The sequence below is a fragment of the Gavialis gangeticus genome, unplaced genomic scaffold (assembly GCF_001723915.1).
Source record: "Gavialis gangeticus isolate Ggan-Ray unplaced genomic scaffold, GavGan_comp1, whole genome shotgun sequence".
Classification (NCBI taxonomy): Eukaryota; Metazoa; Chordata; order Crocodylia; family Gavialidae; genus Gavialis; species Gavialis gangeticus.
Genome location: NW_017728998.1, coordinates 7,786,471 through 7,800,112, shown reverse-complemented (window position 1 = coordinate 7,800,112; position 13,642 = coordinate 7,786,471). Strand labels below are relative to the sequence as shown.

The 13,642-nt window shown below is 41.3% G+C and overlaps 1 protein-coding gene across 1 annotated transcript in view; it reads left to right on the top strand.

The window, feature by feature from the left end:
* Nucleotides 1–13,642, top strand: part of CDH13 (cadherin 13) — a 948,741-nt gene that overhangs the window by 922,525 nt on the left and 12,574 nt on the right. Inside the window, exons 12-13 of the mRNA XM_019505469.1 lie at nt 3,628–3,861; nt 7,031–7,246. Coding sequence (XP_019361014.1) covers nt 3,628–3,861; nt 7,031–7,246 — 450 coding nt within the window. The remainder of the gene's footprint in view (nt 1–3,627; nt 3,862–7,030; nt 7,247–13,642) is intronic.

Genomic DNA, 13,642 nt, shown 5'->3' with positions numbered 1-13,642 from the left:
CTACTTATTTTTCTGTAACCACATTCATTTGCACTTGATAGAACTAGAATAAAATGTTATGCTGTTTTCTTATCGTAATAGCCCCTTTCATTCTAGGCTCTAGCTCCCAGACAATGGACCATGTCGTGCAATATGTAGTCTGCACCTTCAAGCCATGATGCATACCCACCAATCCTTTTCCATTTTCTGATGGTTGCGTCTTGCAACTATGCTAGGTATTGCTTAAGTGACAAGTGATTGCAGAAGCTTTTTATGTACTTCAGTGCTGGGACATAAAGATACTACCAGACATCATGCATTGCAAAGGTATAAAGCATAAGCTTCCCATTGTGGTATGATTTGGTATTCTCTGGAATTACTGACAGAGGGTCCAAACTCATGAACCTAGCTTAATTTGGATAATCTTTACTCACATGAGTATGCCCACTACTACTAAGAATCAGTTGGAACAGTTGCAAGGCTATGGCTCCAACTCAGTAATACCTATAGCTGATGCATGCTCTCTCATCTTTCATGTGGAATTAAACTAACTTGGGGGTGAACCCTGAGGATCCTTACACTAATAGCCCTTACTCACATGAGTAGTGCCATTAAATTGAATTTTGTATCTTGTATGCCGACCAGCAGGAATTTCAGATGGTTTCACTCTCCATCAGGCCCTATGCAGGCACCTAAATGTTCAAAGTGTTCAGCCCCAGCAGTCATTTCAGTGATTAAACAGGACCTGAGCTCTTTTGCCAAGCTGTTCCCAAGAGTTTGGTAGGACTGAGACCTTTAAATCCTGGTTTATGCATTAATTCAACTTCTAACGGCAAAGTTTTACAATATCTATTGAAAGGAATCTTATTTTAGAATTAAAATATGCTAGTGAGAGGCGTTCATTTCAAAACTGTCACCGACTGGAGATCATGGGGTTTTGAATGGTTTTTATATCAAAGGCATAATAGTGTCAAATATATAAAAGCCGTATATTCCCAGTGGATATGTTGTGACCATTTTTCTTTGACTCACTTTTTGTTGCATTTTTATGGCAGGCTTGTTAACAAGCTTCAATTTATGGCTTTGACATTTGCTTATTTTTCTTTTGAAAGTCTTTATAAATCAGGAAAACATTTTGTTTAAGTCATTATAAGTAAAATGCTCTGAGAGTAAGTCATTGAAGTGGACAAAAGCAATTTTCTTCCTCTCTATTTGTACATATTAGTTGCCTGGTCCATAAGCTGTATACAAATAGCAATGCATAAGCAAGGCAGAGAAGTATATGGCCACATCTGCATTTGACCAAAGAAAAGTATATTTATAATACCATTGGGTTCTTAATTTCAAAAAGCAGATTTCTATATTACTGACTTCAGAGGCAGATAAGGAGGGCAGTGCACAAGACATTATCAGTCCAGTGTGGAAATAATGCATTCAAAATTAAAGACAGCCGTTTAATTAAGTGCATGAAAGGCTGACTTTTATGATCATATTTCAAATACTCAAATGTCTTTTCATCCATTCTGCCGTACGACTTTACTTAATAACATATCAAGAACAAAAAATGTATTGGAGTCTTTCTGCAAATTCAATTAGTTCAATAAAAAGTGAAAAATAATTTATTTTTCATTAAAAAGAACTCAACCCTCACCCTTGTGATGACAAAGAGAAGGGAAAAAAACCGATGGGACTGAAAATTCTGCCTTTGTTATGCATTTGTGTTTCTGAAACAAATGAAGTGTCACTATTAGTAACATTTGTCATTATAACAACTAATCACATTATGTTACAGTGAGTAGTCTGTCGAGCCAGACTACGGGGTGTTTACTTTCTTCCTTCAAATGTACTGCCACAATCAATTGGTGATTTTGAAGTTGATCCTGCCATTATATGCAGATTAATTATACTAAATAGTACCACTTTTCCTGCTGAATTTTAAAATACCGTGAAACATCACACTAGAAGTTCAAAGGTTAAACATAGCCTCCTGTTTCCTCTCTGCATCCTGAGGGGGTCTGAAGTTTAACAGAACCCAGAAATCACAGATTTTTTCGACGGAGAAAATGCTAGGTGTCGGAGGTAGGCAAGAAAACCTGGATCCAAAGAAATGTTTGATTTCGGTTGGGGACAGTCTTATTAGGTATCACAGCATCTGAAAGAGGAAAGGTGTTTTTAAAAACTTGAGACCAGCTGTCAAGGGGAGCCAGATTTCAAAGGGACTGGAAATGAGATATTGAGCTTTTAACTGGTATAGCAGGTCACTGGTTCAACCATGGCGTGCATCAGTAGTGACTGGAAGTTATTACCACTTGTCAGCTCTTTCCTGACCTCTGCGAAATGAGATGGTGGTCTTCGTCCTGTTCCCAGTGGGTGGACATCTGCATTACGAATGCTTCCAGCACCACAGCCGCTGTGTCGGTCGCTGAATGGAAGCTAAGGCTGGTTTGGGGGGCATGGTGAATAAACAGCTGTCTCGTGCCTGAAGCAGCTTTGTCCAGTCGGGACTGAGATCCGCTGGCAGATAATTTGTAGAAGCTTGAATGGCCGCTGCTCGTTCTGTACTACTCTGGGTAAATAAAGGAGATCATTCAGCTGACAACTGCATGTCTGCTAAGTTAACTAAAAATGGTCCACAATTCAAGGCCCTGGCATGGATTTAAAAGAACTAGGATCTAGTTCCAAGAAAAGCTCCCCGGGGGCATGGATGGCCTCTCACTGTATGTCTATGTACAGGAATTTTTCCTTTAGGCTTGGATCTCACTTATACCTTCATCTGATTTTGACTCCATAGAATAGATTGAGTTTTATTAGTGGATGTTAAGAGTCAAGAACCAAAAAGATGACAAAGTCAGTAGGGAAATACAGAGCTCCTGAGTGAGGGACTAACATAAGAGGGATGGGGGTGAGGAGGGGAACGCAACTCGGTTACAATGTTAGCCAACTAACTCCGGGGGGATGGCACACTTGATCTTAGCCAAAAGGCTGAGAAGCTATTACACAGCAGGCATATCTACATGTGCAAATGCTGTGGGGTGGATTTGCTCTAGAGGAAATTAATCTAGAGCAGGGGCGGGCAATTATTTTGGACAGAGGGCCGCTTACTGAGTTTTGGCAAGCCACCGAGGGCTGCATGACAGGCAGCCCAGGGCAGATAAATACTAATTTTCTAAATTTTTTAGGGGCCCCGCAAGCCGGATAGAATGGCCTGGTGGGTTGCATCTGGCCCTGGGGCCACATTTTTGCCCACCCCTGCTCTAGAGTAAACCCATCCTGGGCAGGTGTCTACATGTGCTGAGATTCAGGAGAAAATTTGCTGCTCCTGGCAGTAGTCTGCTCCTGCTCCCTCCAGCCCTGCACCAGCCCCCTGCATAGATGGTGACACTTACTACGCAGGGATTAGCAATACTGTGCAAAGCTTTTCTCGTGGCCCAGCGGCCACCTTAAAGGAGGTTTGCTTAGATTAACGCTCCTCCCCATGGTCCATGCACACCAGATTCTGAAAATACAGCATTATCTTGTAAAAGTAACTCTTGGGCTTATTATGTCAATAGCATTGCTGTCCTTTTGCGAGCACCCAGGTATGTATCAATGGCAGTATGTCCCCTGAAAGCTTGGGTTCATAAGCATACGCTTGTTTTTTTTACACAGGCAACCCTCCTGCGACTGGTACAGGGACTCTGCAGGTTACCCTGGAAGATGTCAATGACAATGCCCCGTACATTAAGCCAACTCTGGCAAAAGTCTGTGATGATGCAAAGGATCTCAGGGTAGTGGTTTTGGAAGCAAAAGATGATGACCTTCACCCTAATACAGATCCATTCAAATTTGAACTGAGCAAACAGGCTGTCCCAGATAAAGTGTGGAAAATCACCAAGATTAACAGTAAGTCTTGCATTTTTATCCAGTTTTGGGGTTTTGTGTCTCCTTGTTCCGTTACTATTTTGGGAGAGGTTCTGAGTTTGCTTTGTTTTAAACCCTCAACAAGCACAATTCAGCAAGAGTTTTGCAGATGCAGGTCTCACCTGACTAGCTCCTCTCTGATCTTTACAGCTGTCGGGGCTGGTGGGTGAGCAGTTTTCAATGAAGTGCCTTTTAGAAATGATGGCTTGATAGGACATTGATGACACGGCAAGAGACTCTGGCTCCCTCGCTGAAATCAGAATTCTTTTTCTTCCGAAAGACGTCACTACATCTGCCTCCATGAGTATTTCTTTAAGCAGTAATGGGGCCCTGTAATTTTGTAGGACCACTTGCATATGTAAGACATGCAGGGCAATTTTACAATATAGCCGTCTTATCCTATGATTTAATTGGCCTTAATTCAGCAAGGGACTGTAGAGTGTGCCTAACTTCATGCATTAGAGTGGTCCCCACTGGAGTCTCTGGAACTAATTACATGTCAGACAGTATCATGCAGATCAGGGATGATATTGCAGGAGGAGAAATCCAAGCATGTGCCAAAGAATTGCAGAACATTTCTAGGGCAGAAAGCAAGCATGAAGATTTGTGCTTCTGGGGGTTATTGTTTTTAATTTAGATGATTTCTATTGCTTTTTGTTTTGCTGAGCAAACTATTTAGCTCCATCAGCATTCTCCATCCCTTTCCCTGGTATGAACTCTTCTAGCAGTTCACTGAAAAATCTTTCCCCATCAGTATAAACCTCCAAGCCCCAAATATTATTCCAAATATTAGATTCTTGAGACTTGAACTCATCTTGACTGCCTTATGCTGTACACCCTTACCAGGGACAAGGCAATAGTGTCTTTTCTGCAATATGGTAGTTGATACCACAAAAAAATGAGGAGGCCACAAACTACCTGAGCTCATGTAGCAAACTAATGTGCTAAGTGTATATGCGAGCACCTTGCTGGTTTTAATTGATAGCCATTGATTTCCACGGTTCCATATATGACTTCTGAGTTTAGTTTTCAACCCTGCAAATTGAAAGCAAAAGCTGAGGCAAATGAGCAAGCTCTTCACCCAGTTTAACAGTTTTGCTAGATTATTTTTCAAAGCTTTAAATTGCCCCAGGTTCACTGAGAGGGTTGGTGGACCAGCTGAACGTGGCAGAAATTTGTTTTTCTCAATGAGAATCTAATCTGGTTGAGATTTATGTGTTTTTGAGAGTCTGTTGCAAACATTTCTCCAAGATGAGCCTACATATTCTTAATTAATCACTCCAATCAGCTTTCCTCTCTAAAACATTAGCCAGCACTGTAGCTTCTTCAGAAGCAATTAAGTTAGGAATTCATAAAGCCAAGGAAGGTAAGAAGTCTACAGCCTGCTGTTAAAAAAGAAAATCAGGTCCAGTCAAACCTAGGACTATTTTTACTGGCATCTTAATTTCTGACAGGCGCCTGTGGATTTGATACTGCTGCTGCTGATGTGAGCATCTTGCCCTGGACTTCTCTAATGTAGCAGGATCAAAATCTGAATTAAAACAGCTGCACAGTTATAAATTCACTTTAGTATATTTAGACTGTTCCAGATAATGGAATAAATGGTCTGACTCCTGTTTCTTATTCACAGCATATTGCAAGAGTGTTCACTGGTGTTTTCTGGCCTGGTTCCCGCTGTTGCAATTCCTGCAGCTGTTTTACTGTGTGTGATAAACTTGAAAATGTTATCTAACCCGAGCTTTTAACATGGCTTAAGACTTAAATTTATTTTTTTTGGTGTGTCCACTTTCAGAGCAGGCTATGAAATATGTGCAAATAGCTCCTAGCACACGAACTTCTATGAGCTTTCAGGTAGAGTATGTCTTGAGGACCGAACCCTCAGCCTATTAAGGAGACATGGAAGATGGACCCAGTCCACAAAAACAATGTCAATGCTCTCTGTCCTGTATTCACATTCATTATACTTACCTGATTGCTAACAAACAGCCAACTCTGCTGACCATTGTAAAAGAGGCAGTGATTGGTTTACCCCCTGCTTTCCCTTACCCTTTATAACAACTCAGGTTAGGGAAGCACCTGATGACAGGTCCCATGTCCACTCCCGACTTCCAGAGCATAACTTTGAGTAGAAGGCATCTTATTACCTCCCTCCTCACTGGGCACCTCTACACATTCAGTAACGTGCTGTAATTACAGCACATTAAGTTTAGTACGTTTGGGTATTTATACACATGCCTTTCTGTCCCAAGCCTGCCAGAGATCCACTGCTTTGGAGCAGACTCAATTAATTGAGTCCTGCAAGAAATCCAGACTCGATGAATCGAGTCTGCTCCACACATGAGCTGATGTGCACTGCGCCATGCAGTTGTATAAGCGGCGAAATGGGCACCAACGTGCAGAAAATGGCAGCAGTGCACTTTCAACCTAAAGCACTTCCGAGGTCTTTTAGTTCAAAAACACACCGCCCCCATTTTCTTCGTGCTAATGTGAATCTTGCATCTTATATAGCTGCATGCATTGCAGTGCCGGGTGCTTTTCAAAGGACCCAGTGCTGTGGTGCTTGCATGTCTAAAAAAGCCCTGTAACTACAGGTATTACCTTAATGTGCCGTAATCGGCACTACTGTGCATTAGCTCTGGTGCATGCTTTTCTGGTGACTAATGCATGCATCTTTTGTGACACTAATGCATGGTAGACTAATTCTAGTGCATATTAGTACATCAGCATGGGTTTTGCCTGCCGTGCTAATGTGCAATAGAATTAGCTTACTGTGCTCAAACCATTTCTTGTGGACATGCCCACTGTGTGAGTGATGTAATCTAGATGCTAATTGGTACACTTATTTCCACTGGAATTTGCCTGCTGACATGCTTTGACTAGAGAAATCTTACTTGTGTAAAAGTCCTGAAGCTTTTGAAAGCCCTTGCTTTCCTGGTGTCACGGAAGGTATCCCTCAACTCTGTTTGATTAATTCCTGTGACTGAATTTGTTACCAAATTCTCTATGCTATGTATAATACTCCTTTTCCCCTTTAGTTTCCATGGGTAAGTGTGGTATGTGTTGTGTGGCTTGTTCATTGGTTCTTCTTATTTCCCCTTCCATCCCACCCTCAGTTGGGGCTCTCTAATTCTTGTGTCCTCATTCTTTGCAGACACTCATGCCCAGGTCAGCCTGCTTCAAAACCTGAAAAAGGCCAATTACAACATCCCCATCCTGGTGACAGATTCTGGAAAGCCACCTCTGACTAATAATACAGAACTGAAAGTACAAGTGTGTTCCTGCAAGAAATCCAAAATGGACTGCAGTGCAGCCGATGCCCTTCATATCAGCATGACCCTAATCCTCTTTTCAATCTTCAGTTTATTTTGTAAGTTTTTCTAAATTACACTGAAGTCATATTTAGCTGCTGGTTCTTGGAGTTGATTCTGTTATGCATTCTTATAAGAAAACTTACCCAAGGGAGAAGTTAATTCATAAAGCCAACTACAAGCCCAAAGTATGACAACCACATTTGTTGAGGAAGTACCTCTATGAATGAGGAGGGGAGATTTCTTTTATTATTAAGGAAAGAAAGGCAAGGAAATGCCTCATTTTCAAATTAGCAGTTGATTGGAAATTGAGGCAATAGTTTTTAAGTAAAATCCAAAAAAAAGAAAACTGGGATATAATAAGCTGAGAAGTAGCCGCATTTTTAACTGAAGTGTGAGACATTTTCTTTCATCTCTTCCCTAACTTCAATTCAGAAACGGGAGATTAAAGGTGTTCTTGTAACTGTAGCTGTTCTGGGTCACCATGAAAATGAGTACTGTCTGCTTCAATCTATTCCTCTGTACAAAGTGTGCAAGCAACTGGAACACAGGCAACTTATTCAAGGATCTGAGCCTATAGACATCTAAGATTGATAGTCTGGAGAATTGCAAGTCAAAAAAAGAAGGGGAGAGCTGATGTGTTAGGGTAAATTTCAAGGGATTGTCTCTTTTTGATGCTCCTGAGTAGACCTTTCTCAAACAGCCTTGACAAACACACAATTTAAAGTGGGAGACAAAAGAATAAAACATTATATTTAACAAACAAAATGACTCAGGGCATGGGATTCCCAAATCCTCATAATAGACTGCCCTGGGGAAACTGCTTTATACTCTTAGGGCTAAATCCCATTTACTTTATGAATCTAACTGGCATGTACACATACAGCTGCATATCTGCAATTTTGGGCATTACACATGCTAATGCGCACTAAGGTGCATTAGATTTAGGCTGGCTTAGCTAAATCGCATTAGCGCATGTGTGGCCATGCTAACGAGCATTAATGCAGTGCACGTCCATTCATGCACACCACATTAATGCTCATTAAGCATTTATACATGGGCTTAGCTATCCCATCTTAGATTTGGTACTTAAGCAGGTATCATATTTAGGTGCAATTAGCCTAAAATCACTATTTTTAAGGCAGGGCATGCACGTGTGAACGTGCACCTTTAATGTACCTTAAAAATGGTGATTTTAGGCTAATTCCACTTAAAAGGGTCATGTGTAGACAAGCCCAGTTTTTCCAGAAGTGAGGGAGGAGAGCTAGCCTACCAGTTTGCCTAAGTTCTAGGTTCCTCCTTGCCTCACCAAGGAAGGGTTTGAACCTCCTCTCCACCCCACCTCTTGAGGCTTACTTGGCGCATCTTGTATGTAATATCCATTGCCTAAAATGGATAAAAACCACTAAGGAAGTTTGGGAAGGTGATGCCAGGCTAGAACCCAGAGCCACCTCTATTCTAGGGTGGTATCAATCTCACTAAACTATCCCCTCTAACTTATGCTTGTCCTCTTAGCCCTACACAGTTTCCTCTCTTGGCTGGGTCTAGTAGGCCAGCTTCAAGAGGAGGGCCATAGCATTGGACCAAGACACCTAGTGGAGTAGCACACTGCTTAGCTGTGGTCTACTTGATATAGCAGTTGAGACTTTTACTTGTCTGAGGTATAGTGTTGCAGGTGTTCTTCCTGGAAAAATGCCTGGCTGTACCACAGCGCATGTAAGCCTATAGCAAAAAGAGTCATAAACATGGATATTAGCTCTACCAAAAAAAAAAAAGATATGCCTGTAAGAAAATAGTAAGATGGTAGGCTTGTTCTGCTCTTTCATTTTGTAAAACAAGAGGCACAAATGATGTATGCTTGCATGATTTGCAGGTGCAGTTTATTTTGTGTAAGTGGAGCGATTCACTCTGTTGTCTGAGCAACTGATGAAAAGCCAGGGAAACACCAGCTGTACAGAACATGCACATGGCAAGATCTCCCTTTGCCAGATGTGGGTTATTTTATACACAGTCGTTCTGAGTGAGAACATGAATTTGACAAATATGCTTCAACAAACAGAGAGGCCTGACATTGAGCATTCAACCCTTTTCCTAAATTTTAGTGATGCTGGGAGCTCAGGGCTATTGATTCAATTCATTTGAGAGAGCAAGGGCCCAGATACTCCATTGTTTTGTATCTCACATCATTATTTATGCTGTGGAAAGTGGCTGGCAACCACTGTTGAATCATACGGGAGAGTTTCATAATGGCTTTCCACAGGTGGAAATAACTATACAGAGCAGAATAGACTGGGGCCAGGATCTAGCTGAGAAGTTTGGCTGTGGATCTGAAGTCTTCCAAAATATGCTGGTGTCACGTCGGGGGTTTGGTTCTTGTCCAGCTCCACAACTAGTTGTTCTTTTTATAACTGCTATTAGTTTCATCACAATCTCTCCTATAGTCCAAATATTTATCAGAGTAATCAAAGATTATAGTGTCATAAAAACTATGGGAACTTTAATGCTTATTGAACAGATGAAATATCCCATTGCTAGTGGCAAGTTATGGGTTTAATCTTTGCAAAACCCCTTACGTGGTTCACTTTGCTCCCAGTGCTTATCTTTTATGAGGCTCTTATTCCTAGGAGGTAAATCCTTCAGTCAAGGGAACTTTGCTGTTCGTGCCAAAATCTTTCTTTTTTATATTTGACATCTGGAGTGAGGATGGATAGACCCATGAAAGAGCTGCTAGGTATAAAAATGCCTTGCATGAATCTCTTGCCAGCCCAAAACATCTTGATATTATCATTTAAATGGAGCAATTACAATTTAACTTAGAATATGGACCTCTTCTTTAAGTCATAGAAGGAGGCATATGTGGCAGCTTTCTGAATGAATCAAACACAGTATTGAAGACCGTCCTTCAAACTGCAATGCAAGCAAAAGGAAATAATTTGGCTAATTCAGCTACTGTCCTACCACTCACAACTGTCAGCAGTAGCAAGCTAGGGAATACACAGTTGCCCAGAAGTACAAAATAAGTAGGTGTGCAGTTGGAGCACAAGACGTACAGATTGCTGAGGACTCTGCCGAGTGTCATTGCCCTAGAGCACAAGGACAAGTGGGTATTCAGTGCAATATAAAGAGGGCAAATGCAAGCATGGTAGAGAAAAATGCTGTCTCTCACAGCACATAATTAGGAAATGGATCTCATTACCATAGGAAGCCACCAAGGCCAAGAACTGAGGAAGAGAGGGACTAGATATTTAGATGGATAACAAGAATATCCAGAGTTACAACAGTTAATGCCAATCAGTTGTGGAAGGGATATTAGAACTCATGCTTCAGCCTTAGGCTAATATCTAGCTGCTAGTCTAGGGGCAGACATTATTCATAAACTGGCTTAGGTGATCAGAAACTGGTTTAAACCTGTAGCAGACCAGCTGTTCAGTGTACATAAGCCAATTTGAAAATGTCTGAAACCGGTTTGAGACAAACCTAGTTGAATGTAGTATCAGACTTAACTGATTTGGGTCAAACTGGTTTATGCAATGTCTGTCCCGGGCCCCTTGCTTGTTTAAGTTAAATCAGACTCCCCCCTCATCCCGGCATGCTCTCTGGGCTGAGTGGAGCTTTCTGCTTCACAGCAGAGCTGGCCCCTTCCCTCTGCTTTCTGGTTGCAGCTCCAGCGGAGACTGCAGGCATCTGCCTGGCTTCCGCTAGCCTACCACATGCTGGCTATGGTCTGTGCTGTGGAAGACTGGTTCCTTCCTTGAAAAAGCTGTTTAAGAAAAGCTTAAACTAATAGAGAGAGGCTTTGTTTCCTGATGGGGTGATAAACACTGAGTTAAGGGTGATAAACACTGTTATCAATTCCCTGCTGGGCTGCTCACAAGGGGGGGAGCCCCTCCCTAATCAGAGTGTCCTGCCAGGGCCTGGCCATGCCTCCCCTCAGCTCAGCATTGTGGAAGGGAAGAGAGGGCTGCTCTAGTGCCCCCCTCCTACCCCCCTACCTTCTAGCCTGAGCCACTGCAGGTATGTACCTGCATTTCTGGCATGTCTTTCTGGTTACAAACGTAGCCTAGCCAGGTTAGACTAACAGCAAAGATTGAAGCAATTCAGGCTCAGGCTTTTTGAATATCTGTCCCTAGCCCTAGAGACCAGGAGGAAATCTTGTATGGGAAGCTGGTTATCCTTCATCTGCCTACTTGAGGGATCCTTAGGCCTTACTTCAGAAGAGTTAGCCACTACTGATGATACAGTATTGGACTGCAACACTGTGACATCAGGCACAGCCTGCCTCTCATGGAGGAGTTGCTGAATGAGATCAGGACAAAGAGAGCAGTAGGTGTAAGAGAAGGAGCTTAGCAAAGAAATAGATCTAAGATGCAACTGATAGAGGATAAGTTAACTGGATGTCAGCCACACAATGGAGAGAAAGAGGTGGGACAAAGAACAAGTGCATGGTGGAGCGTGTCCTTAAAGCTATAGTTGCCTGTTTTTTTGTGCAAGGAAAGAAATCAAGCCAAAATAAGCTATTTTGGAGGCATCTTTTCTGAACGCTGGGTTGTTAGGGTTTTCACCGTCAAAACCAGTCATTTTACCATGATGCAGTGAGAGCATCTGAGTTCAGGAGCTGATAAAGCCCAAGGAATGTACATTCTTACAGCGCTCAAGAAAATAAACATATTGGCATATTGTATTTTGTAAGGCAGTTCATCACCATTGCAACCAAAATCCTCCAAAGTTTTCACTAAGAAAATATCACAAAATGGTCTATTGATTTTAAATAATAAAAACCAAATGAAGTCCAAAAGAGAAAAAGAATTGATATATTGACCTGAAAACGTACAAGCTTTCAATCTGGTAAGACCTCTTGACATAGGTCTGGTGTGAATAGTAATTAGAGAGTGATTGCCTTTTCAAACTGTATTTAAATGCCATCAACAAATGACAGTATACATGTATGTTTTAGCAGACTACTAGCTTTTAAAGATATATTGGCCTTGGTGAAAAAAAATGGCTTGCCCTTCACTGCCTTGGAATAATTAATTTCCACAATGAACTTAATCATAATAGGTCAATGCACAGACATGCATCAAAGAACTCTTAGGACTTGGAATACATACAAGTGACTGGGCAAAGTGGAAATGCTTCCCAGAGTTTTTTTCTGTTACCCTAGAAGGGATTTAGGGAAAAAATGTGCTTCTGAACACAGCCACAGTGAACACAACATCAAAAACTAGCATCTCTACTGGGAAACTACACTTTATGATCAGATCTAGGTTTCACAACCAGAGAGAAATCCCCTAGAGAATATTTAAATAGTGGATTTTTCACTTCATTTAAAAATAAATTATGTTGTTTCCAGTGGGTGATTGCATTTCACGTTGTAATTTATTGTATACCAACATAAAACACTAAGTTAGAGCCAGGCACTCTGAGAGCAGGAGATTAAAATGAGAATCCAAGGCACAACAGCCAAAGCTAGAATAAACAGAATACAGAGTAATGCCATTAACCAATCAATCATAGTAGCAACGTTATGTCAATGCAATTTATTTGTGAGAAAAATGCCAGTGCCTGAAAAGTGACACGTTGCCGTGCTGGATAACAACAGTTTAAGTTTTAGTTGACAGCAGACAAGTGATAGGAACATTTACTTTTTATTCTAGCCTGGGCAGTGGACTCCAAAGTTGTAAGCTGACTTTGGCCTAAGTAAATAAAGTACTCCATTATCATGAACAGAAAGTAAGGAAACAAAAAATAAGGTAGCTGAGAAGAAATTAAATGAGCTGGCGGCCTTGGCATTGAAATTAATTTGTCAAACTGAGTGTGAAAGGCCTCAGGTGTGCTGAGAAACAGTATCACAGAGATGCCAGAACTGTGATTGCAAATAAGCCTCAGAGAGATATCCTTAAATTTAACTTCCTATTAATTTCCTCTATCCTTCCCATTGAAATGCTAGCTCTCCCCCCACCACCTTTTTTTTTTTCCATTTAAGGAAAGCACCTAGAGGGCCAAAAGACAATTTCCCACACTATATTACACACGTGGATATTAAACCATTTAAAAAAAAATCTTCAAATGGTATTAACTGGCAAATTTGAGCTTAACTGAGCATGGACAGGCAGAATTAAAACTGAAATGCTTCCTTTAATACATCTCTTCATATGAGGGAATCAAAGTATATATTTCCTGCGTTATGCAAGAACACCAAATATCTGAATGTCCAAATGCTGCCTTGAATAGCATGAAACTAAGGCAAATCATAGAAGTTACAAATGGAAAAGACCTGTAAGGTCATCTGTTCTTTTCATTTTACCACGGTAGGACTGCTACTTGCTGGTACCAAATTTTGAGGCTCATCTGTGAATTTCTTTGCTTTGCTTAGGTTAAGGCAAGCATGTAATATAGTTTTTCACAGTTTAACGTACTTTTTAGTTTTTACAGTCAGATCCCCTCCCCCCCCCCCC